General features: G+C 40.6%; 1 protein-coding gene across 10 annotated transcripts in view; it reads right to left on the reverse strand.

Moving 5' to 3' along the window:
• RICTOR (RPTOR independent companion of MTOR complex 2) overlaps window positions 1-27,406 on the reverse strand; it is a 159,658-nt gene extending 132,252 nt beyond the window's left edge. For 3 of the 10 annotated variants that reach the window (XM_089313144.1, XM_089313141.1, XM_089313138.1), the window contains exons 1-2: window positions 27,280-27,353; window positions 27,060-27,107 (exon numbers count right to left, since the gene is read on the reverse strand). Coding sequence is in view for 2 of the 10 variants with exons in the window: in XM_070056656.2 (XP_069912757.1) it covers window positions 27,060-27,107; window positions 27,280-27,328 (97 nt within the window). In the remaining 8 variants the exon portion in view is untranslated. Of the gene's footprint in view, window positions 1-27,059; window positions 27,108-27,279 lie in introns of all 10 variants that reach the window. The other 7 variants (XM_070056656.2, XM_070056651.2, XM_089313145.1 and 4 more) reach the window with 5 other exon arrangements.
• Window positions 27,407-27,652: the final 246 nt, after the last annotated feature.

Raw genomic sequence — 27,652 nt, forward strand, 5'->3', positions numbered from 1 at the left:
TGCTTTTACAGTTAACTCTCAATACAACTCATTGAGGACAGAGGTCCTGCATGGGGAGTTAGTGCACCGTGACTCCTGTTGTTAAATCAGGAAAATCTGAATATTTAAGTATTAGCTGACAGGAAGAATTTACTGTTTGTTTACTTAGTTATATTAACGGCCTGTGGTTACATACTTTAAAAATCTTTTCCTTTAGAAATACATACTAATGTATTTGCAAATGAAAATATAACCTGGGACCTGCCTTGAACTCTCCCCTGAAGAGAGGGGAAAGTCAGACAGATGAAATAAGATTGCCCCATATGTTTATAATGATTGAAGTACACTACACTTAATTATACTTTTTTCTCCAATTTGGTATATTTGAACATTTTCATAATAAAATATTTTTAATAAAAATCTGATAATTTCAAGTGTTGAGGAGCGCAGACTAACCATAATCCTTAGACATTAGTATAATGAGGATAAAAATATACAAATAGGTAGATCCTCTCCCTCTCTCTCCAGGCTATATACCAAGTTACATAATGCAGAGAAACTTACACATGAGTAGCAGGATTCATGTACATAAAACCACTGTTTATAGTGGCAAGCAACCACAAGTAACTCAAATGTCCATGATCAAAACAACAGATAAGTAACTATCATTTATTTATTCACACTTCCCCCTCTGAGTGTTTATCTAAGCATTCGCCAGCCATTATGTTGGGGTCTTTTAAAAAGAAAATTACTTACTTGAAAGCCAGAATTACACACAGAGAGGAAGATCTCTCTCTCTCTCTCTCTCTCTCTCTCTCTCTCTCTCACACACACACACACACACACACACACACACACACACACACAGAGAGAGAGAGAGAACCTTCCATCTGCTGGTTGACTCTCCCCCACAGGGCTGCAATTGGCAGGGGCTCAGCGAGGACAAAGCTGGGAGCTTCATCTGGGTCTTCCACATGGGTGCAGAGTCCAAGAACTTGGGCAACCCTCTGCTGCTCCCACTGGCACATTAGAGAGCTGGATCAGAAGTACAGCAACCAGGTCTGGAACCAGCATCCAATGGGATGCCAGCATCACAGGCAGCAGCTTTACCCACTACACCATAAGGTCGGTATGCTGGGGTCTTTGAACAAATCTTCTCATTTAACATTTATAATGAAATATACACTATTTAAGATATGCAATATTTTAGCCCTTCCCACAAACAAAACTTAGGCTCATTAAGTTAAGCAGCATGTCTGATATTTCCTTCAAATTATGGAATAAGAATTTGAATCTAGATATACTGTACTACAATGTCTGTTTTCAACAGGAATGTGTCTTTTTCCAAGAAAAGGAATAAATGCTAATTTTCTCAAGCAAAAAAGCTTAAAATTGATTTATAATATAAAGAACAAATTTTATCAGTATGTAAACTGTAGTTAATCCAGATCTGTACAAATTACCAACAAAGTTTATGGTGTGAACTAACAAGATTTTTCATAATTTGCTGTTAGTAATTTATGTGTGCAAATAAAATCAACGAGGGCGGTGGGGCAGGTGATGAGGGAAATGACTAGTTTATCTCAAGTGGTCCTCTTAATATCATCAAGTCTCCTCAAAGTACACTGATAGTTGATCTAACTTTAATACACAGAGGGCCCTCTTCTGTGAAAAGTCTCATTACATTAAGTGATCTCTAAACTTTCTGCCAATTCTGAACGTAGCTTCAGCTTTAAGGCTCCACACTGTTAATCTTCAACCACAGTAGTTTACAACCCATAAAGCCCTTCTTTAGTGAAAAGCTTAATAAGAATGCACAAGTCAGATCAAGGAGTAAACATTAAATAACAGTATCAGTTAAATGTATCCATGTTACTTCTAGTCATTAAAACTTAATAAAAGCTGAGTGCTCAGTTGCTTAGATCACACCCAAACACTTTCATCTACCAAATATTCTTTTAAAGACAAGTCATTAATCAAGTTTTTTCCTAGTTTTCCTCAAATTTATTTTAGGCTATTTCAATGGCCCTGATGACTTGATGCTCTGAGAAATGCTAACAACAACAAAATTAGTTTAATCTTCTCCATTTGCTAAAAGTGCGAAATTTCCCTAAATCAAGAAACCAACATGCAGCCATTATTCAATTATACTTCATATAATTTACATTTTATATAATATATTCAATCATGACAACAAGTTTAAACTCTAGTGTGAGCCCTAGTGCTTCAGGGAATGCTATACCAAATGGGGAGACCACAGAGGTACCTCTGCCACAGCAGCAATCAGGTACTGCCCATCCTGAACTTTGATTTTATTTTTCTCAAAGGCACAAATGTACTTATGCTATAATCTCTTTCAAAAACACTTAAGATCCAGGACATTGCCTGGCACATAAAAATAAATAATATTTATGAAATGAATGTTTATCCACAGATTAATAATAAATAATAATTTTTTAGCCATAACAACTGGCTGAAATTCAAGATGCCAAAGGAGAACAGAATGCAGGGATCACATTCTTTTATTTTTTTTAACATAATATCCACAGCTTTTTTTTTTTTAAAGATTTATTTATTTGAAAGGCAGAGTTACAGAGAGAGAAAGAGAGAAAAAGAGAGAGAGAGAGAGAGAGAGAGAGAGAGAGTTCTTCCATGCCCTTGCTCACTCTTCCAAATGGCTAAAATAGCCAGAGCTTGGCCAATCCAGAGCTAGGAGCCAGAAGCTTCTTCCAGGTCTCCCAAGTGAAAGCACCTGGGAGACTTGAGCCATCTTCTGCTTTCTTAGGCTCATCAGCAGGAAGCTGGATTGGAAGTGGAGCAGGTGAGATTGAAACCTGCACCCATATGGGATGCTGGCCATGTCACAGACAGTGGTTTAACCCACTTCAACACAGTACAGGCCCCCATTTTTTAATGGAGAAATACAAAAGGTATGTAAATAAAAATTGAGAAATGAAAGAATGTCCTCAAAATATGCCTATAAGCCATTGTGCTTAAGTTCCAAGAAAAAAGATAATTTTTTAAAGATTTATTTATTTCTTTGAAAGAGTTACAGAGAGAGAGAGAGATCTTCCATCTGATGGTTCACTCCCCAATTGGCCTCAATAGCCGGAGCTGAGAAGATCTGAAGCTAGGAGCCAGGAACCAGGTCTCCCACGTGGGTGCAGGGGCCCAAGGACCTGGGCCATCTTCCACTGCCTCCCAGACCATAGCAGAGAGCTGGATCGGAAGTGGAGCAGCTGGGTCTCAAACCGGTGCTCCTATGGGATGCCAGCGCTTCAGGCCAGGGCATTAACCTGCTGTCCCACAGCACTGGCCCCAAAAATCATTTCTAACACACTCTCAGCCCATGTATCTTGGTGATGGATAGGTAGGATGACAGAGGTATGATGCAAAGATTTACAGGAGAGAACGGGAAAACTTTGTCAAGAACTTTTATTCAGAATAAAAATTTTAGAAACCATTACAAAGAATAAAGATATCACTAATTTGACCAATTCTTCTATTTTCTACATTGCACTGTGCTCCAATGATATATTCAACATCTAAATGGGAACATCAGGACAGGCATATGGAGCAGCAATCAAGATTCCACTTCAGGGGCTGCACTATGTCAAGCTGTCACCTACAAGCCACTGGCATTCCAATGTGCACTAGCTGCCGTTCCAGCTACTCCATTTTGGATCCAGCTCCCTGCTAATGTGCCTGTCTCCCCCTCTCTGTGACTTTTCATTTAAAAGAAATAATTAGTATTAAAAAGGGGGGGGGGGGCTCCACATAAGACACTATCCATACAGAAGTGCTTAGATCAAGCACCAGTTCTGCTTCCCATCCATATTCCTGGCAACACACTCTGCAGGCAACAGATAATGGGTCAGATGTTTGAGTACTTGCCCTACATGTGTGAGAACTGGATCTACTTCCTAGCTCCTAGCTTCAGCCTGACCCAGCTCCTAACTTTTGCAGGTATTTGGACAGTGAACAAGCAGATGGAAAATCCCTTTCAATAATACAAATAAAATATTAAATGGAGGCATCCAGCAGCAAAGTGGATCAAATTAACAGAATTATGTTTCTAAAAGCTTGTTTAAGGATAATAATGCCCTTTTGGACCTCTTGATTTGTCAGGGTAACTTAATAATCCATTCAGAATACATTTTTTGAATGCCTTAATATAACTAAATGCAGGTTAAGAACAAGGTCCAATTTGTATCACAACTTTAACCATGAAACTTCAAAGCACCTGTCAGAATAGTCAGCCTATATTTACGAAATAAGTAAATGAACTAATGAACGACTGATTACAGCATTTCCACCCACAGTAAAAAAGGATTTTAATTAAAATTAATGGCAGTTTGGGTATTACTTGATAACTCAAAAATATTAAAGTAACAAGCTATACATACACGGCTTACAAAAAGGTGATTTATACCAATATTAGGGGTCTTCAAAAAGTTCATGAGAAATGTTTGTTACAAAAAAATGATGCATGGATTTCAAACTGTTTTTGTACCAAAACAAATTATCTTTTAATTCCAGTCTTCCGTGAACTTTTTGAAGCAGCCTTCTATAACCACCAGTGCTACAAGATTGGTCTTGTTTCTTTCATCCCTTGAAAGACTGAAGTCTCAAAAGATTCAAACTGGGTAATCTGGCATATCTTATGACTAACCTAAGTCATCATTCATTCACTCAACAGATTTAGTGACATGTGCCACAGAGTCTGCTTCACGGACTTCAGTCTACTCCCCAAAGAACTAAGTGATCTTTATTGTTCTTTTTGCTGTATTTCACTTGAAAGGCAGAGAGAGGGAAACAGATATCTCTGATCCCCTGGTTCATTCCCCAAATGCTCACATCGGCCAGCGCTGGGCCAAGCTGAAGTCAGGAGCCCAGGACTCAATTCAGATCTCCATGTGGGTAACAGGGTCTCCAGTACTTTAGCCATCATCACCTGCTGCCTCTCAGGATGCACTTTAGCAGGAAGCTGGAACTGAAAGTGGAGCTGGGACCCAAACACTGGTACTTTGGAATGGGAAGCTAGTGATCCAAGTTGTGTCTTAACCATTAGACCAAACACCAACCCTAAATCAGATCACATGATTTCTCTTTGGAACTGTACCATACTTTCCCAGTTATCATTTATGCACCTCTCTCCTCTAATCTCATATTCTTCACTTGTCCTCTCATTCAACAAGCTCCAGCTACACTGGCTTTTTTCCTATCTTTAGGCCTCTACACTAATGTTCCTTGTACCTAGAAGACTCACCCCTAGTATCTTCACATGGAACTTCCTTCTCATCAGCCCCGTATCAACTACACACTGCCACCTCAAAGCAGCTTTAACAATCCCCCACCACCAGTCAACCCTCTTTCATGTATCCAATTTTTGTTTCTATAAGCATTTAGCACTACCTAAAATTCTGTGTTTATATGTTTACAATCTTCTCCCTGCTAGAACATAAGCTCCTCAAGGGCAGTGACTCAAATCTTTTTCACCTATAAGATTTAAAAGTGAATAAATATTTGTTAATTGTAATTGATAGATATGTAAACAAAATCACAAAAATGTTATAATAAAGGTAACACTTAATATACTGTGGAAGTACAAAGGAAGGATACTAAACTCTTCTGGAAAACTGAGATTGACGTTTTGGAAAACTTACTGTCAGTTACAGTGAATAGAGTAGATTGAGAAGGGATAAAACTACAATCGGGAAGGGGTTATGAAATCCATGCAATCAACTAGGAAAGAAAATGAAGGCCTGAATAAAGGCATGGCAACAGAAGCAGAGTAAATGCATTTTTATAAGTATTTCAGAGATAAAATCATTACCATCTGGTTGCAGACTGGATGTGTGGACTAAGGACAAGGAAATAGGTTATGATGTGTCCTGGGTGTCCAACGTGGCCCAATTAGTGCTCTTAACCCAGAGGGGGAATAAATAAAGCTTTTTAGATTAGGTTAATAAGTTTAATTAATTTTTATGTACTTGACTACATGGTTAAGATACTGAATATCAAACACTGGAAAACTAGTCTGGCGCTCTTAACCTAAAACACAAATTTCAGACTCGTTTTTTCAGTCAAACATTTATCCGGCACACATGATGTGTTGGCGGTTCTAGCCACCAAGAAAGGAATCATGAGCACAAATAAACACTTGTCTTCACAACACTTACACTTTAGGAAGTCAAATAATAAATACACCCTATAGTCTCAGCAATGATGGGGCTATGAAAGGAAAATATAAAAGAATGGAAAATGACAGAGATGGGGATTATGACTGCGTGAACAGAAATGGCCTCACTGAAGAGGCATCTGAACAGAGTTAACTAAGTTGAGGGATTAAGTCATACAAACATTGGAGGAATAATCTAGACAGAATAGAGGCCCTGCAAAGAAAACAAGATTACAAAATGACTAATAAGTCATTTCACCAAATATAGTAAGGGTGAAACACTTAGGAAATGAAAATTAGTGTAGAGGTAGCCAGAAACTAGATTATACAGGCAGCCATGGCACACAGGAGTACTCTGTTGGAAACATATTCTGTCTTGCATACACGTTTAGTATTTAATATAGTACTAAAAATAAAGCAGGTGCTCATGTATTCTTTTAATTTTTTAAGAAAACTTTTATTCAAAAATAAATTTCAAAAGTACAGCTTTTGTATTATAGTGGTTCTTCCCCCCATAACCACCTTCTCACCCGCAAACCATCCCATCTCCTACTCCCTCTCCCATCCCAATCTTTGTTAAGATTCATTTTTAATTATCTTTATATACAGAAGATCAACTAGTATATACTAAGTATAGATTTCAACAGTTTGGACCCACACAGACACACAAAGTATAAAGTACTGTCTGAAGACTAGTTTTACCGTTAATTCACATAGTACAACACATTAAGGACAGAGATCCTACATGGGGAGTAAGTGCACAGTGACTCCTGTTGTTGATTTAACAACTGACACTCTTATTTATGACATCAGTAATCACCTGAGGCTCTTGTCATGCGCTGCCAAGGCTATGGAAGCCTCTTGAGTTCAAAAACTCCAACCTTATTTAGACAAGGCCATAATAAAAATGGAAGTTCTCTCCTCCCTTCAGAGAAAGGTACCTCCTTCCTTGATGGCCCGTTCTTTCCACTGACATCTCACAGAAATCTTTCATTTAGGTCATTTTTTGCCACAGTGTCTTTGCTTTCCATGCCTGAGAAACTCTCATGGGCTTTTTAGCCAGATCTGAATGCCTTAAGGGCTGATCCTGAGGCCAGAGTGCTGTTTAGGGCATTTGCCATTCTATAAGTCTGCTGTGTATCCCACTTCCCATGTTGGATCATTCTCTCCTTTATAATTCTATCAATTATTATTAGTAGACACCAGTCTTATTTATGTGATCCTTTGGTACTTAATCCTATCTTTATGATTCAACTATGAGCTTAAACTGATCACTTTAACTAGTAAGATGGCATTGGTACATGCCAACTTAATGGGGTTTGGAGTCCCATGGCACGTTTCTAGCTTTACCCTTAAGGGTAAGTCTGAGTAAGCGTGTGCCAAACTATACATCTCCTCCCTCTCTTATTCCCACTCTTATTTTTAACAGGGATAAATTTTCACTTGGATTTAAACTCCTAAGAATAATTGTATGTAAATTAAAGAGTTCAACCAATGGTATTAAGTAGAAAAAGGAAATACTAAGAAGAATAAAATAGTAAGCTGTTCCTCGACAGACTGTCCTGGACTGTCGAGGATCAGCTTACTATTTTATTCATGTATTCTTTTCAAATGAATGACTCAATAATTTAATGACTAAATTATTTCCCTAATTTAAAAGTTTTTATAAAATTTGAAACAGATGGGTAGATTTTACATCTGTTGTTCACTCCCCAAATGCCCACAATACTCAGGATCTGGGGCAGGTCAAACCTAGGAGCTCAATTCAGTTCAGCCACATGGGTAGCAGGGATCCAAGTACCTTGGCCCATCACCTGATGTTTCCCTGTGTACTAGCATGAAGCTGGAATCCAAAATGGAGCCAGGACTCAAATATAGGCACTCCAGTAAGGGATGCCAATGTCTCAAGTAGTGTTTTAACAGCTGTGCCAAATGCCCACCCCGAGATTTCCCAAATTTGACTCCAATTTAGAGTTGACCATTTCCCAAACTCCAATTCACCTTCAAAAGACAGGTCAAAGCGATTTAAAGGACTATATTATAATAGTACCCTTCAGAAGCACAATCTTTAAGAATTTTTATTCATTTATTTTCATTCTTTTTTTATATGTAAGGCAAAGAGACAAATACAGAGACTGTCCATCCTCTGGTTCACTCCTCTAATGTCTGCAACAGCCAGGGCTGCGCCAGGCCCAAACCAGGAACCAGGAATTTAATCCCAGTCTCCCACATGGGCAGCAAGGATTCAAATATTTGAGCCACCACTTAGTCTTTCAGAGTGTCACAGTAAGCAGGAAGCAGAAGCAAAGCCAGTATTCCAAGTCAGGCACTCCAAAATGGATGTGGGAGTCTTAACCACTACAGCAAATGCCTGCTCCCAGAAGTAGAATTTTAAAATGTTTTGAACAATAGCAACATCACTGGAACAAGTGCATGCCCTTTCAAGGCAAATGCTCAGAAAGAAACATCTACTTAGAAGAATATAATTTCTGGAATGTCTGCTGAAACAATACATCATGTGATAAAACCTTCACATTTGGCAATACTTTCACATCAAAATATTCTTTTAGACCAAGTTCTGATCATGCTGGACAGTCAAGAGATTACCATACCACGTTAGCTTGATTCTAGGAAAATTATTTAAAACAACTGAGAAAAAAAAATGTGACAGTATATGTAACAGCAATAAGTAAAATATGCTAGCATGAAAATACAATTTACTACATTGTAATTTCACAGAATCAAACAAATAGTCACTTAAAATTCTCCTCTAAAAAGCATTCATTTGGTAGCTAATAATCCATATTTAGTTTAAATCTGCTCAGTGAACTAAATCACCTAGACTCAAAGTCAGCAAGGATTTTTCGAGGTTATTAAATGTTTCTTTCTGTGTACCTCTCAAATACAATAAAAATAGTAACTTAAATGTTCTCACCTTCAGGGAACTCCAAATTCATTTTTCTCTTTACTTCTAGAGAGTATATACATAAAGCTTTTGCATATATAAAATAGGGGCCTGTGTGATGGGTAAAGTCTCCTGCAATGCTGGCATTCCATATAGGCAAGGGTTCAATTCTCAGCTGCTCCACTTCTAATCCAGCCCCCTGCTGATGTACCTGGGAAAGCAGCAGAGGACGGTCTCAGTGCTTGGGCCCTTGAATCCATGTGGGAGACAGGGAAGAAGCTCCTGACTCCCGGCTTCCATCTGGGCCAGCCCCAGCTGGTGCAGCCATATGAGGAGTGAACCAGCAGATGGAAGATCTCTCTCTCTCTTTCTCTCTCTCCCTGTGTGTGTGTAACTCTGCCTTTCAAATAAATAAATCTTTTTAAAAAACAAAATAAAAAAATATTTAAAATAGTATTTATCAGCATTCAGGAAATGTACTTCATCAGAAACTTCATCATCTTTAATATTTGTTTCACTTTCACATTTACTCTATTTCTTTTGCTTACTGAAAGAAGTAAAAGCTTATTTAGTAAGTCTATGCAACATGTTCACCAAATTGCTGTCAAATTAACCATCAAATTAATCAATTTCCTATGATATATTTGGTTCTAATTTCTTGAGGACAAGCACCAAGAAATGAGTAGTGGAATCTTTTTCATTAGTAACTCTCGGGGGGGGGGGGGGGGGTGGTCAATGAAGTGAGGTTAAAGAAAAAACTTTTTAACAATTAAAATTATTTTAAGTCAGGGAATATGACACTATCAAGTATGGGGTGGGGGGGGAGTAATCCATCCCTTTTGTATTTATTGAAGAATCACCAAAAAAAAAAAATTAGAAATAACAAGAGAAACAGAAACCAAACCAAGAAGAGAAAGTGAGAAAAATAAGGCAAAAAAATAAATAAATAAAAGAATCAATCACACAGAGATAGTTTAAAGCTATCAATGAGCTCTAGGCACTCAGAAAATCAATCAAATTGACTTCCTCCTGTGTGAAACATGACACAGGACGAGATGGTTCTAATAGTTTCGAGCTTTTAAGAGAAGACTCAGGGCCTGTGCTGTGGCATAGCAGCTAGAGAATCGCCTGCAGTGCTGGCATCCCATGTGGGTGCTGGCTCAAGTCGGGATAACAGGGGAAGTAGTGGCTGAAAAGAGACTGAATAAGAGCTTTTTGGGTATTGTAATATTGTGTGTCATTATCTGGGTCCTGATAACTCATCTCTCAAAAACTCAGAGAATTGTACATATATGACAAACATTTTCTGGTTCTAGATTGTCAACAAAAAAAAACTTTTTAAGTAAATTTTACTGTTCTCTCCACATGGTTGTTGAGGCCCTCAATAACTTACCCCTTTCCTAAAAATGCAATATAAATAGTAAAATCCTATACCCTTATTATTTCTCTCAGTAAAATATTTCAAGCTTTATTCACAACCTATTTCCTCTTGATTTAACACATTCTTCCCATCCAAAGCTGAAACAAAACCCCATTTTCTATTTTTTTCAGTTCACATTGATCTATCCTTTCTCTCATTTCTTTTACTGACCATAAATAAAAAATCCATACTATCTGTATCTATTTGCCAAAAATCTAATAAATATTTCACAAACATCTCATTCAAAACTCAAGTGTGTATCTCCAATGGAGATGAGGAAATGTGATCAGAAAAGACAACCTGCCCACAAGTTCTAAGAGGCAGAGTCAAGATTCAAGTCCAGTTCTCAAAAGCCATGCTCGTATCTAAAATGGTAGTGTCTCCATAACATGTACTTAGAATCTTATTTTGTCCACATTAGCTATATTGTATACCTTACCATCTATTTTCATATAATTCTACTATCCATGTTATATACAAACCCAGTGTCGTCATACTTCACCTACCTATAAGCTATGAAGCAATTACCTGTCTAGAAACCAACTAAGATATAAAAAGGACTCTAAAAACAATGACAAAAAAAATTATTATTGCTTAAGAAAGATACCCTAAAATACGCTACTTTACACTTCAAGCTGAGAACACTTGGAGAACAGCAAATGGAGGGAAGGATTTTTCTCTGTAGAACCCCCATCTACCCTAAGGCCAGATACGTAACTGTTGTGAAACCTTTCTTCATATACCTTACCAACCTGGGGAGATTAATGTATACTGCAGCAAAGAAGACTAGAGGTGACACTATACGGAGAGTCAACAAATGCTGACCCAGGCTACTGTTTGTTCTTTGAGCCTTCTCATCAGGCATAAAAATAATTTACTTTCTCCAGAACTGCCTACATCCCCCACTTTCCTCTCTTCTATGAAGGGATTTGAATCTCTAAATCTCATTGAGTTATTGGATATCCTCCTGTGATGCCCTCCATTCAGGCAATAAATTTGTATGCATTTTCCTGTTCATCTGTCTATCAGTCTTTTTCAGCAGACTCAATTCTTGAATCCCCAGCAAAGACAGACAAGATTCTATTGTCCCTACAAATTCAAAGAAAGTTTCATCAATAACTACTCACTACAGGTCATATACGTTGTTGATGGATCCCTTAACTCTTTACAATTTTTATATATTTCTCTTTTACACAATATTAACAAAACTCCAGTTTCAGTTTCTATTTTACAATGCAAGTAAAAGAAAGGATTATTGAATATAGGAATAATAATCACAATCTGGAGGCCTGCATACCCATATCCCACTTAAAGTACCTGACTTCAAGTCCCAGCTCTGCCTGTTATTCCAGCTTCCTGCTATTGTGCACCCAGGAGGCAGCAAGGTGTACAATACTAGATAGGTTCCTGCCATGCACATGGAAAACCTGGATTGTATTCCTGGCTCCTAGCTTTGGCCTGGACCACTCTGTCTGTTGTGTGCTGCAAAATGAGCCAGGAGATGGAAAATCTCTCTCTCTCTCTCTCCATCTTTCTGCTTTCCAAATAAAATGAAAATAATGTTTTAAAAAAAATTGCAATGTAAACTGACAGCTGAGAGCAATTAAGCAGGATGTAAGAATTAAAAGACAAGCTGGATGTTACATAGGGTAGTAATACATTGTCCTCTCCTACCCCAAGACAATAATCAGTATTCATAAAGATGGCTCTAGTCAAAGAGAAAAAAGTGAAATAGTGGGCCGGCGCCGCGGCTCACTAGGCTAATCCTCCGCCTAGCGGCGCCGGCACACCGGGTTCTAGTCCCGGTCGGGGCGCCGGATCCTGTTCCGGTTGCCCCTCTTCCAGGCCAGCTCTCTGCTGTGGTCAGGGAGTGCAGTGGAGGATGGCCCAGGTGCTTGGGCCCTGCACCCCATGGGAGACCAGGAAAAGCACCTGGCTCCTGGCTCCTGCCATCGGATCAGCGCGGTGCGCTGGCCGCAGCGCGCCGGCGGAGGGGGGCCATTGGAGGGTGAACCAACGGCAAAGGAAGACCTTTCTCTCTGTCTCTCTCTCTCACTGTCCACTCTGCCTGTCAAAAAAAAAAAAAAAAAAAGTGAAATAGTATATTTTTCTTTACAAAGGGAAATATGAGGCTGCCTTTGTGGTGCAGCAAGTAAAGCTGCCACTTGCGTGATGCCAGCATTCCATAGGAGCACCAGTTTTCCATTCTAGTTGCTCTGCTTCTGATCTAGTTCCTTGCTAATGTACCTGCAAAAGCAGCGCAAGACGGCTCAAGTACTTGAACCCCTGCCATCCAAATGGGAGACACAGATGAAGTTCCACGCTCCTGGCTTCAGCCTGGACCAGTCGTGGCCACTGCAACTATTTGGGGCATGAACCAGCAGATGGAAGACCTCTCCCTCTGTCTCTCCTTTTCTTTACTCTGACACTATGCCTTTCAATTAATCTTTCTTTTTTTTTAAAAAAAAAAAAAAAGGATTTAAATAGTTCTAGAAATAAATTTACCCAAAAAGATTTAAATGTACATTTCAGGGAGCTGGTGGTGTGGCACAGTGGGTAATGCCACTACCTGCAATGCCAGCATCCCATATGGGTACCAATTGGTGTTCCAGCTGCTCCACTTCCCATATAGCTCTCTGCTAATGGCCTGGGAAAAACAGCAGAAGATGGCCCAGATGCTTGAGCCACTACTACCCACATGAGAGACTCAGAAAAAGCTCTTAGCTCCTGCCTTCAGCCTGCGGCCTTTCAAACAAATAAGCCTTTTTTTAAAAAAATTATATTTCAGGGCTGAGTTAATAACTTGCTCACTGAGGGCTCCAAATCGTTACTCTACAACATACAGAACACTGATTTGTCACAGTAGTAATTTATTTTCATTTTTATTTGACAACATCTTTGGAAAAATTACAAAAGGTTAAGTACACAGGCTTGAGAATTAAAAAAAAAAAAAAAACTATGAGAGGGGTTGGAACCTCACCTCGTAATATAGTTCAAAATATCATAGTTGCTATCTCTTGTAATCAAAGACCATGTCTTAAATATATAGCAACTACAATAATGCAGCATATCTCACCAGAAGTCATTAAATATTTGGTTAGGGGTAGACATTTAGTCTATCAGTTAAGATACCCAAACAAGAATACCTGGGTTCTGTTCCTGGCTTTTAGCTCCCAAGTCCAGCTTCCAGCCAGTGCACACCATAGGAGGCAACAGATGATGGTTAAAGGAGTTGGGTCCCTCCTAATCACATGGGATACGAAGATTCAGTTCCCAGATCCAGGCTCCAGCTCTTGGCACAGCCCCAGACATTGTGGGCATCTGGGAAGAGAACCAGCAGATGGGAATTTTGCCTGCCTGCGCCTCTTGCCCCTCATACAGGAAGGCGACTAATCTAAGTGACAAGAGTAAAGAACAAGAATCTCTAGTAGCAAACAGCAGTGTCCAATATGATTACACTTATTATTCTTTATTTGTAAACAGCAAATTAAAGAATCATTTTATAGGAAAGAACTAGTATCAGTTAAAGAAGGTTATTCTTACTATATTTTGCTAACTTGAGTTTTATTAAGAAACATAGCAGGTCGGCGCCGCGGCTCACTAGGCTAATCCTCCACCTTGCGGCGCCAGCACACCAGGTTCTAGTCCCGGTCGGGGTGCCGGTTCTGTCCTGGTGCCCCTCTTCCAGGCCAGCTCTCTGCTGTGGCCAGGGAGTGCAGTGGAGGATGGCCCAAGTGCTTGGGCCCTGCACCCCATGGGAGACCAGGATAAGTACCTGGCTCCTGCCTTTGGATCAGCGCGGTGCACCGGCCGCAGCGCACATTGGAGGGTGAACCAAAGGCAAAGGAAGACCTTTCTGTCTCTCTCTCATTGTCCACTCTGCCTGTCAAAAATAAAATAAAATAAAAAATAAAAAAAATAAAGAAACATAGCTGCTCAACAAAGGAACAAACCCCTCTGAATGTCCTATCCATCAGTGCAAGGTTTTGTGAAGGCAGATGGCAGCTAATACTGAACATTCCTATGTTGAATATGAGGACAAATAAAATTATTTCTGAAGTAGCTTCCAAAGGCTGGCACTGTGGCACAGTGAGTAAAGCTACCGCCTGCAGGCCAGCATCCCATATGGGTGCTGGTTCAAGTCCCAGTGGCTCCACTTCCGATCCATCTCTCTGGGAAACCATTACAAAATAGTCCAAGTCTTTGGGCCCCTGCACCTGCGCAAGAGATCCAGAAGAAACCCCTGGCTCCTGGCTTCAGATCAGCGCAGCTCTGACGGTTGCAGCCATCTGGGGAGTGAACCAGCTGATGGAAGACCTCTCTTTCTCTCTGCTTCTGCATCTCTGTAACTCTGCCTTTCAAATAAATAATCTTTAAAAAACTAAAGTAGCTTCCAAATATGCTTTAGAATGAACATTTATATATATACACATAAATTCCCCAAATCCATGCATATTCAAGTAACCTAAGTGAACATTTAGTGGTAATTTACTTATTTGTTTTAAAGATAATTACATTTATTCTCTTTGGGACTTTTACTATATAGAAACAATTACTGATGTATGTAAAGCTTCCTCCTAGTATTCAAACATCAAGACTGATTTTTTTAAATAAAGTAAATATTAAAAGAAATAGTTCTGGGGCCGGCACCATGGCTCACCGGATTAATCCTCCACCTGCATCGCCAGCATCCCGTATGGGTGCCAGATTCTAGTCCCGATTGCTCCCCTTCCAGTCCAGCTCTTTGCTGTGCCCCGGGAAGGCAGTGGAGGATGGCCCAAGTGCTTGGGTCCCTGCATCCGCATGGGAGACCAGGAGGAGGCACCTGGCTCCTGGCTTTGGATCGGCGCAGTGCCGGCAATGGTGACCATTTGGAGTGAACCAACGGAAGGAAGACCTTTCTCCCTGTCTCTCTCTCTCACTATCTATAACTCTACCTGTCAAATAAGTAAGAAAAGAAACAGTTCCATAATAAAAAAACAACTGCCACACTTTATTCAAATTCCTTAATCATCTCATTTCCTTTTGAAGAGCAACCAGTAGTTTTCAAATAACTTCCATCTTGGCAACATAAAACACTAATGTACATTTGTGTCTTCAAAACAATGTTGCAACATCAACATGTAACACTAAAATCTTCCACAGGGAAGAGAAAGATAATGGTTTTTTTTAAGGCTCATATTAAAACATAAAACATAAGGTGACTTTACATGTAAGCTATCCTAATTTAAAAATTAAATATAGGATAAAATCTTTTATAAGAATTAAATGATATATGAAACCTATTATGACATAAGAATTAACTTGACCTGCTTTGTACCAAGTTGTCATTCAAAATTAACACTAGAACTTATAATAAGGCCATAAGTCATACTAAATAAACAACATAGGAAACAGCTATTGGAGTTCAAATACCCAATTATGATTTTATACTAATATCACATGGGACAGATATGATTAAAAACTTATCTAAAACACATGTGAACAAAGATTTTCACAATATGCTACCGGCTACCTGGTGTATATGTCTGTCTCCCCCTCATCCCTCCCGCCCCCCACACATACCCCTACTATACAGCTTTATGTTTACAGCTCATCTGCACAACATGTACTCCCAGCCTCCTAGCTTTTCTTTTTTTCTCAGCAAAGGAGGTGGTGGTGGTGATGACAGTATAGCGAATGTTAGGGAGTACATTACAGAATTGAGTGGAAAAAAACAGGTCAATTAAAAATTAAAAGCTGGCACTGTAGCACAGCAGGTTAAGCCTCAGCCTAAGGCACCAGCATCCCATGTGGGCACTGGTTCAGGTCCCAGTTGCTCCACTTCTCATTCAGCTCCCTGCTGATGGCCTGGGAAAGCAATGGCGGATGGCCTAAGTACTTGGGCCCCTGTATCAACATGGGAGACCTCAATGAAGCTCCTGGCTCCTGGCTTTGGCATGGCCCAGCCCTGGCTGTTGCAGCCATTTGGGGAGTGAACCAGCAGATGGTGGACCTCCCTCTCTCCTTCCTTCCCTCCCTCTCTCTCTCTGTAATTCTGCTTCTCAAATAAGTCTTCTAAAAATTTTTTTTAAAAAAGAAGTTTTGGTATACGAGGAAAGACCAATAAGCATGAAAATTATTAGCATTATTTTTTAAATATTTATTTATTTGAAAATCAAGAGTTACAAAGAGAGAGGGAAGGGAGAGACAGAGAAGTAGAGATCCTTTGTCTGCCAGTTCATTCCCTGGCTGACCACAATGGCCAGGGCTGGGCCAGGTCAAACCCAGGAGCCAGACGCTTCATCTGGGTCTTCCATGTGGGTGGGCCATCTTCCACTGCTTTTCCCAGGCCATTATCAGAGAGCTAGATAGAAAGTGGAGCAACTGGGACATGAAACTGCACCCAAACAGGACCTGCCAGGCCACAATTATGGCCCTACCAATCCTATCTTAAGATGTGATTCTCGGGCTGGCATCCTGGTACAGCTGATTGAGCCTCTGCTAGGGCTGCCGGTATTCCATATGAGCCCCCATTCAGGTTCTGACTGCTACACTTTGATCCAGCTACCTAATGCACCTAGGAAAGCAGAAATGGCACAAGTCCTTGGTCCCTGCTATCCACATAAGAGACCTGGATGGAGTTCTGGACTCCTAGCTTCTACCTGGCCCAGCCTCAGCTGTTGTTGCCATTTGAAGAGTAAGCCAGTGGATGAAAGGTTTCTGTCCCTCCCTTTCTCTCTGTAGCTCTGCTTTTCAAATAAATGAGTCTTGAACAACAACAACAACAAAATGTGATTGTTCAACATGAAACTATTGGGAAAAAACATGTATGTGCACACTAAAATAGTTACACTTTCATCTGGCAAGCTGTTCCTTTTAGTAACTAAAAGTAAATTACTTGGCAATTGTCTTTGTTTACAGTTTCCATACCTCTTCACTTTTTATTCATTTTAGGAAACACAAAGTTACACTGGACACAGAACAAGACCACTAAAATCCCTGTAACCGCCAATTTAAGTTTTGTTTTACAATAATTTCCTCTCAAACACTATTTATCCCTTACCCAAAACATTAGAGGGTTAGGTAAGGTATCTGGATTTACTAATGTAACACTGTGTTTTTCAGGATAACATTCATTCCAAATATTCTATCCCATTGTTATGCCACATGCTTAAATTTTGAGATTCGAAAATATAGGCACTTTACAATGAAAGATAAAACACTACCCATCCCATTTATAGTCTCCATTTCCAGACTGCATACATGCAGAAATAAATTCAATAAATTACCCTCCACTAACAATATCAATGAAGAGGAGAGACAGGTACTACAAAACAATGGAAAATAATAATTTATCCTCAGGTTTGGAATGTTAGGCATTTATGTACTGACAGTCACAGCGCACAATTATTTCACAATATGCCTCAAGTCTCTCAATCCAATCCAGCATTAAAGGTCAGAGGAATCCAAGTTTGAAATATACTTGGTCTTTAATAGTTAATAGATTTATAGACAAGAAAAAAAAATCCCATCGGTCTTTTCTGAACATTTTCCTGAAACATTAAATAATATACCAGGAACATGTTAGTTGCAAAATTTTGATTTTTAGCATTCTGGTCCAGAGCTCCTTACCCTTTGAAATACTAGCAAAAGTCTTGACAGCTGTCATCACTTCTATTAAGTATTCCTTCTAGGTCACTCCTCACTCCTTACCTATCTCCCATCTTTTTTTTTCTGAATTCTACTAGCTTTTTTTAAAAAAACTTCTTTACACAGATAATTGGCAAATATCTTATAATGTGCACTAATACAGTTATATTTCAACTGTAACAGAACTCTCTGAAGGAAGATTTATGTCTTCTCCAATCACAAAGCGCTTACTAACATGATAATATACTCATAAAAAATATACTAGTTGACACTGCACAAATTCACACTCTTCAAAATACTGGAGTTAAAAATTGGAAAAGTAAATGAAGGAGGCAAATTCTTTAAAATGATTGGTAATTAAGGTTTAAAAAAAGTGCTTTACATTTCACATTAAATTCAGCTGACTCCTTAAATAGAATATACTTCAAGCACTAGCATAACCTAAATTTTACTATATTTTACATAAATTTCATCATTACCAGGTACATTCTGCTGCCTGCAGTGCCCACATCCCTTATGGACACCAGTTCAATTCCCATTAGTGCACCTAGGAAAGCAGCAGATGATGGTCCAAGTGCTTTGGCCCCTGCGCCCACATGGGAGACCTCAATGAAGCTCCTGGCTTCAGCCTGGCCCAGCCCTGGCCTATGCTGCCATTGGGGAGTGAGCCAGTAGATGGAAGATCTCTTTCACGTGCTGTCACTGAGCCTTTGAAATAAAATAAATCTTAAAAAAAAAAAAAAAAAAAAAAAGAGGAATAAGAAGAATGTACCTAGGTTTAGTTTCTCTTTCAACTCTTACTACTTTAGATAGATCGATGTTATATTTTGCTAGTTTTGATTTTCCACTTATTTTAGCATCTTCAGAATTTTATAATAATATTCATGGTGGAGCTAGAATTTTTAAGGAGCCATTCAGCTTTTCTTCAACCTTACCATACTAAAAAAAATGTACAAATAACATAAGGCAACAGATGATCCAAAATGCACTGAGTCAACTCTCAATTATATATTTCCTAACAAATATTTCAACCTACTTACTTTCTTCCACTACTCTAACAGTATTTGCTTAGGAAATAAAAATTAATGCTAATAACTCAAGTAAAGTATAAATGAAAATACATAGCAATGTATTACAGGGTAGGGGGAAGAAGAACATTAAATCTTCCCAAGTGACATACAAATAAAAATAAATAGTAAGATAGTATATTTAGTACTCTTCTACAACTATTCATCGTTTTAGTGCAGTTAACTGAGAGTAGACTGCGTTTAGTTTAGTGATAGAGGAACACATACACAGGCATGCAAACCATTCACTCACCCTACTGTGTTTTTCACAGCCCTATTTTCAGTAGCCTGAGCCCTAGGAGGGGGAGGAGGCAGCAAGTCACAGCAGATGGATCACTTAAAAGGAAATTGAGAGTTGACTGTAATTTACATTTAAAGTGCTATGAAATACCAGCACTCCTACATGTATTCATTATTGTTTATGGGAATACTTCTCAGTGATTTAACAAGGCTATAAATGCTTTCTTTTTAACCTTTTAATATTCTATAGTGATATCTGAGAATTGCAGACTAAAGGTGAAAGTGCTATAATTTTTAGGTATTATCCATTTTGGAGGTGAGGAAATGAAAGCCCAGAGAGGTTAGATAGCACAGAATATCATCCCCAGATTAAGAAACAGTAGAACTGAGCTCCCTAGACCAGCTACTTCAACACCATAGTCTGGCAGGCCCTTCAGCTCAAAACTATGCTTTTTGACTCCAGAGATCACAATCTCCCTACATTTTTTCCTCCTCTGTTGGCCCCTATCTTATTAATTCCTACACTAAGACATACACTTTTGATCATTTTATTATCAAACCCTCAAATCTAGCACTTTCTCCATTTACATTCTTCCTTTTCTCAACACTATGCAGAGAACAATTGACTGGACAAGTTTAAAACTAGCACTACTAAACTTCTCTTCCACCTCTCACACATCTCTGGAGGCATTAACCATCTTAAATTCAAAGTCTGAAGCTTATCTCATTATCATCCCATCTCCATTTTAAGGCATCATCAATTTCACCGTCCTTCACAACAGAAAAGTGCCCTTTTACTTCTATTCTCAATGCTGTGCTGTTCCTCTTCCCATCTCTCTCTCCATTCTTCTGTTATTATTTTAATGCTTCAGTTATTATTTTATTATAGATGCTGGGAGGTGAGGAGATAATGTTAATGAGTAAGGGAGAATCCTGCCCTCAAGAAGCTTAAGATCTAGTGAAGGAGAAAGAAATGAACAAACAACTACAACAGCATAATAGTATTTGGAAAGGAATAAAAAAAAATATAGAAGAGCAGGAAGCAATAAATCCCCAATGGGAAGATAAAGAATTTCTACAAGTGGCAAGTGACCTTGACCTTAAAGAATTGGGACTGCTACAGCTAGAGTGCTCTAAATCAATTCTAGGCAGAGGAAACAACTATGCAAGGTCAAATAAATACAAAACAGCATGCCATTTTCAAGGTATAGTCTTTAACTAAAGAAACTATTCCCAACTACAAGCAGTTTCCAAGTGGAAAGAAAAGGATAGGGAGTTTGGTGCTTTAGACTATTACTCTGGGGTTGGGGGCAGGGAGCAGCAAGGGTAAGAAGTGAGTTACACAAGTGAACTATGCAGCAAGACAGATACACTCTGAAAAGTATGGTTAAGATAGTACAAACGAAATCAGGAATAAATTATAAAAAGCCTTGAAGGCCAAGCTAAGAAATTTGACCTATGTGAACAAAAATGAGCCTATAAAATGGGAATAGGTTTATTTTGCTGACTTAAGAGAAAAACGGGACCAGATATAGATTTCTATGTAATCCTGGCAACCATACAGCAGAGGGAGGGAAAAAAGGTGAGAAGAGCTGATTTTACTGTCATCCAAATGAGATAATGAGGACTTGAAGTAGATAATCACAATAGGAACAGAAGGAGAGATTGAATACAACAGATTTAATAGATATTTCAGAGGCAAATGGGAAGAATTTCTCAACAGAATTAAAAGGATGAGTATGTGGTCTCTGGCTTTACATGTTTTTAGAAGATTTATATTATTTATTTGAAAGGCAGTTATAGAGAGGGAGGGGAGGCAAGGGGGAGGGGGAGAGAGAGGAGAGAGGAGGGGAGAGAGAGGAGAGAGGAGGGGAGAGGAGAGGAGAGGAGAGAGGGAGGGGAGAGGGGGAGGGGAGGGGAGAGGAGAGGGGAGAAGGGGAGAGAGATCTTCCTTCCACTGCCCCAAATGGCCACAAGGGCCAGAGCTGGGCCAATCTGAAGCCAGAAGCCAGGAGCTTCCTCTGGGTCTTCCCTGTGGATGCAGGGGCCCAAGTACTTGGGTCATCTTCCATTGCTTTCCCAGGCCACCAGCAGAGAGCTGGATGGGAAGTGGAACAGAGGGGACTGGGACCATGGCGCCCACAAAGGATGCCGGCACCACAGTGCTGGCCCTGGTCACTAGCTTTAATAAAAGAGGATGGTGGTGGTGGAAAAGCAGGTATATTTTAGGGTGCAAAGTTTCAAACATCATGACTTTGATATGATTACTAAACACCAGTTAGTCACTCACTAGTCCCATGACCTAGTTGAATCACTTAACTTTCTGAGTTTCAGTCCTTTAAAACTTCAAAGCCTACATTCTCAACTGTAAAACAGGGCTAGGCCAACCTAGTTAAAGATAAAGTGAGATAATATATTTTTAGTGTCTAGCACAAATTACAACAATAATAGTACTAATAGTAGAACACAGAACTTAAAAATGCCAATGAATTTTCCAAGAGGTTATCAGCATCCTTAAAGAAATTATTTTCATTACAGGGGACAAGCTACACTTATACTATAGCAGGTAAAAATAAATAAATAAATAAAGCCATGGCATAACAAGTCTCTCTCTCTCTCTCTCTCTCTTGCTCGCTCGCCCGCCTGCCCACCTTATTGCTCTACATTTTAAATAAATAAATCTTTTTAAAAGGTAAAATAGGCGGCGCTGCGGCTCACTAGGCTAATCCTCCGCCTAGCGGCGCAGGCACACCGGGTTCTAGTCCTGGTCGGGGCGCCGGATTCTGTCCCGGTTGCCCCTCTTCCAGGCCAGCTCTCTGCTGTGGCCAGGGAGTGCAGTGGAGGATGGCCCAGGTGCTTGGGCCCTGCACCCCATGGGAGACCAGGAAAAGCACCTGGCTCCTGGCTCCTGCCATCGGATCAGTGTGGTGCGCCGGCCACGGCGGCCATTGGAGAGTGAACCAACGGCAAAAGGAAGACCTTTCTCTCTGTCTCTCTCTCTCACTGTCCACTTTGCCTGTCAAAAAAAAAAAAAAAAAAAAAAAAAAAAAAAAAAAGGTAAAATAAAAGTTGTGGGGTGAGGGCAAGCTAATCCTTCTGTTGAACCTATACAATCTTTTGTCACTCCGTATCTCCCACCTCTACCCATACCTAGCAAGTACGTGGTCTTTATGAAGGATCAAACAAGTGCTTGCTGAACATGAGAAAACTGAACCAATGGGAAGGAAGAAACAAAATTTTAATGCTACAGAGACCCTTAGAGGAAACAGTGTTAGGAGCACAACATAGCTTCCTCAAAAAGGAATAGAGAAGCTTTATTCTCTGACTCAAGGCAACAGGAGTATTGGGGAGAAGATTAGGCAATTCTCACTGAACATCCTTTACCTTCTAGGTATAGAAATAAAGTTCCCTGCACCGAATAAGGGGATTACAAAGTCAGTGGGGAATTTGAAGAAAGCAAACTAATTACTTCTTCAACTCTAATACATATTTGACTTCATTCTGTAGCTGACACCCTGGTCTAGTCCTCCATCAACTATCGGATTACATCAATAGCCTCCTGTGCAACTCTTCTATCTACTGCCTTGACCTTTCCCAATGTGTGGGATATTCCCTAGAGAATCTGAATTTCCTTCGACTATGTCCTCTACTCTTAGAAGATTGAAGTATCTGTGAAACTTTGATCCTCTAACACCTCCCCCAGATACTTAATCGTTCTCTCCTCTACTTCAATTCCTTGTACAATCTGACTACTTAATTTATTGTTCCAAACTGCTATCACATCTCTATGACTGTACCACCAAACTGCTCAACAGGGGGCAACACCTTTCACAATTGTATTCCTTCAGCAACTAGTATACATTTTACAGTTCTCATTTTATACTGTACATTTCATCTACTGAAGTAATAGCTTAAACAAATAACCTCCTAACAAGAAGAAAAGAGAAAACAAAGTTAATGTTGAAATCCCATATCATTTCAGAAGACCTTCCTACTTTTCTGCTTATTAAACTAAGACAGTCAACTTTTTTACTCTTACTAATGGAAATGAATAACAAAATAAAACTCAATAGCACTTTAAATAAATCATATTTTAATAATTTTATTTGAATCCAGGTGTCCATGTTCTGAGAATTCACTTCAAACAATAATTATACTAGCAGGGCATACCCAGGAAGAACACTGTCTTTTCAAGTTATTTAGTACCAGGAAGAGATACACTACTGGACTGCTTTTTTAAATAGGCTATCTTTTCAGCTGAAGTTGCTAAGGGAAGCATTTGAGTTTCAAAATACATTTTGGCAGGCAGCACAGAGACAGTATTTAATGATATCAATAGCAAATATTGGGGACTTTCACAAATTAAGTAGAGTAGCTAAGAGAATAAAATGAAAAGCAAAAATGATCAACAAGTTCACTGTGGAATCTACTACAAAATCCTGATCCTAGGTCAAACTTAATTCATCAACATTTTTAACTGCAAAACTCCAAGTAGGAAGCACAGCACTAACACTAGTACCAGAATCAAAGAACCTTAGAACACCAGCAGGCCCCAAGAAGCTCGTAAGACTAGCCTAGTCAGCTTAAGAAATTTTCTGAAGTCACAGAAAAATTCTAAGATTCTATAAAATAAAGTATCACATTTCATCTTAAGTGCATATAACGGGTTGTACTTCATTAGACTTAATTTACTGGCAATCTTTATTTTTTAAAAAAAGAGTTCTCTTTTTATAGTCATTACACTCAGGACCTCTACTTCAGATAAACTATACTTAATTAGTACAATACAAGGTCTCAACAAAAGGAAGCTTGAATACCAAAATCCTTACTTCTTATTAACATGTACATACTCTAAACAATTATTTGAAGTATCTCCAATGTGATTTAAGAATCTTGATTTGACATGGTAGGAAAGTTGCTAATATGACAAAGTACCTGATCCTGTACTGAGTACTTTAAGAACTACCTCATTTATTTCTCAGATTCTCAATAATCCTTTGAGGTTACCTCTTCTTTTTGAGATGAAGAAAGGAGGGGTTAAGCAAGGTCAAATAAGTTGCGCCAAATCACCCACCTCCTAAATATCACAGCTGAGATTACAACCCAGAATTATTTGACTTCATAGTTAGCTCTTTTTCATCACACACTAATGGCTCCCTTAGGGGTTACAATGATTTTAACTTGTATTTTATAAAGAACTTTGTTAGATATCTATACAATAAACCTCTCAAAGATTACATGAAAATAATTAGAGTAAGAGAAAACGGCGCCTTGACATTAATCAAAAAGTGATTTGGTTGCCTGAACTTTATCTTTTTTACATACTGTAATTCAATCCACAAACAGCTGCCCTTCAGCTGTAACCCAGACTGCCTCACAGTTCTCAAATCATTACTAAAGTTTAATTCCTCATGAACTTTCTTCAAGTTAGATCCACAAGCCTTTTTTGAACAATGAAACGTCTGTCAGAATAATAGTTTCTTTAAACAGTGTTGCTATAAAATGAATCTAACTCAGATTTTCTTTATTATAAACTTCCTTATGATTCAGGAATAGAGTTCTCATGTAACCTCTCACTCATAGTTGTAAATCACTTGTGAAATTGGTTTCAACTGGCTGTGTACATTTATTCCAAACTGAAATACATTTTGTCAGGGCAAACAAACAGTAGTCTCTGTATTATTTTTATATAATCCTGGAAATGCTTATGAACAGTTATTTATAAAATAAATTCTTAGAGAATATAGCATTTTAAATAATAAACATACAGAGCTACATGTGTACCTGAGTAAAACTAGAGTAAACCCAAGGTATCCAAATTTATATCTGAGCTTTTATACAACCAAAATTTTTGATATCAGAAAAACAATGAAATACAAATATAGCTCAACAAATTCAATAAATTCAACAAAATTTAAGGTACAACTAAAATTTATTTCTAGCATGCCCAAGTAGGTTTTTAATGCACAAACTGACCTCAAGTTTACCTAGTATGTACTTTTCACCTCCCTCTAAAAACACACATGCTTGTGTGTGTGTGTGTACACAAATCTCTAATAAACTACATCTGTTATTTAACTCAAAATGCTAAATTTCAGGCCTGTTAAGAATGACCCTTATTTTTGTTCACAGGTTTCCTTGAAAACAGCAAACATTTCATACAAATTTTTTTCCCTATGTCTGTCATATAGAGTTTTCAAACTACTGCACAAAAGCCGAAAGGCTGACGACATGTTTCTTCACTACTTTCTAACCTCTAAGCTGCTGAAAAACTGCTCCAAAGCAGTGCACTGGTGATCGTAATCAGTGCCATTTTTAGTACTCAAGCCCTACTATATTGTATTTTTGAAACTCTCTTGCCTACCAAAGTTCACGAAAACTCCGTCCTTGAAGTTGCAGAATAAAACACGGTTACAAAAATACACTCTCGTAGCTCCATGAAAACCGGCCTTCCAGTTTACAAAGGCTACCTCCCATCAGGACATACAGAACAAATCATACTACGCTTTAATTCAGCGATGATCCTCAACACCAAGCCCACGTCCACCATAAATACGTGGAGAGCGATTGTTACGTCAAGAACATAGGGTTAAGTAGCACATCGACCGCGTATCGACTGTTTACGACGACTTCAACTTCCTACAGCGCTTTACAGAGCTCAACAAGCAACTGATGCTACGCAGCTGAACCACGTTACACCACAAGCTACAGCTGGTACGAAACGGGACTTGGCGCGAACCAGCAGACCAAATCCTGTTTATCGTGCAGCAGAAAAGAACCTCGTCGCAAGTACCCAATCACGCAATCTTCGGCAAGATAAGGTGGAATAAAACCCCACTACGGTCCCGTCCCTGCTATGGAGAATACGGAGTGGAGCCGGAGCCGGTCCTTCAAAAGAGAAGCCAGGGTCACTCAGTTCCCTAGGTGTAAACAAACCCGTCGCCACTGCAGGAGGTAAACAATGAACCTGCAGCAGGGCGAGGGGGCGGTCTTCGGCGAAGCACGGTCCCAGCGGCCCGGGAAACAGAAACAGAAGGAAAACACGGCGGAAACCAGCCACGCAGCAGTCCTGACCGGCTCCAGGGCTCAGCACCGAGCTACCGATGCTGGCGGTCCCCACAGGACGCGGGGCAAAGAGAAAAAAAAAAAAAGGCAGGCACGCAGTGAGCAAAAAAGCCAGCAGGTCCGGCTTCTGCGCCGGGAGACGGGGAGGGCAGGATGTGGTCGCTCTTCCCTCAAACATCCTCCTGCAACCCAAATAACAACCTCCACCTCCCTCCGGCCGGCCCCGGGAGCCGGCGGCACGAGCTTCGGCACGGGTGGAAGCCGCTGCCCCCGGGGGCCACCGAGCCCAGGGGTCGCCGGCTCCGCCAGTTCCGCTCGCGGCTCCCCAGCCGCCCGCCCCCCCCCCCCGCGGCAGCCCGAGGCCCCCAGAGAAGGGTTCAGGCAGAGTGAAGCGGGCACCGGGAAGGGGGATGGGTTCAGCGAGGCGGCCTGGCGGGGCTCCCGCGGGCCGGCAGGCGGGGCTCGGGCTGCGCCCCCCGTCCCCGTCGCGGGTCCCGTGCGAGGCCCGCCCCGGCCCCAGCTCCTCCCCAGCAGCGCGCCCTCGCCGGCGCTCTCGGCGCCCCGCGTTACCTCGGGTCAGATCCAGCGGGACGTTCTCCTCGCCGCTGTCATTCCGCCCTGCGCGAAACAGACACACAGCCCCAATTAGGATTCGCTCGCAGGCCAGCGGCGGCTGCCCAGGCTCCGGCCAGCGCCCCCGCCCCGCTCCCCCGACCCAGGGCCAGGGGAAGGCAAGTGCCAGGGGTGGCGGGCGCCGAGAGGTGAGGAGTGAGGGCTGCAGCGCGCTTACCTCGTATTCGGAGGTTCTTCAGAGAGCGGCCGCGGCCGATCGCCGCCATATTGACGGGTTTCAGTCACAACACCGGAAACCTCGCCCAATCGCGCGAGAACCCCTTCCCCTCCCCGCGCGCCGCGCCCGCCCCCCGCGGCATCGCCCCCGCCCCCTCGGCGGCGGGTGGTGCCGGCTGCGCTCCGGCCGCGGAGGGAGCGCCGCGTCCACCCGGGGTCCGGGAGGAGGAGCTCGTGGCGTCCGCCCGCCCCGGCCCAGGGAGGCGAGGCGAGCGAGCGGCTGGGCCGTCGGAGGGCAAGTCCTCCGGGAGGGGACGTTTCCCACGCGGGGAGTCCCATTGATGGAGTTGGCGGCGTGGAGGATGCTTCTCCTC

Source organism: Oryctolagus cuniculus, chromosome 14 (genome assembly GCF_051225735.1).
Source record: "Oryctolagus cuniculus isolate XC-2025 breed Fujian yellow rabbit chromosome 14, ASM5122573v1, whole genome shotgun sequence".
Taxonomy (NCBI): Eukaryota; Metazoa; Chordata; class Mammalia; order Lagomorpha; family Leporidae; genus Oryctolagus; species Oryctolagus cuniculus.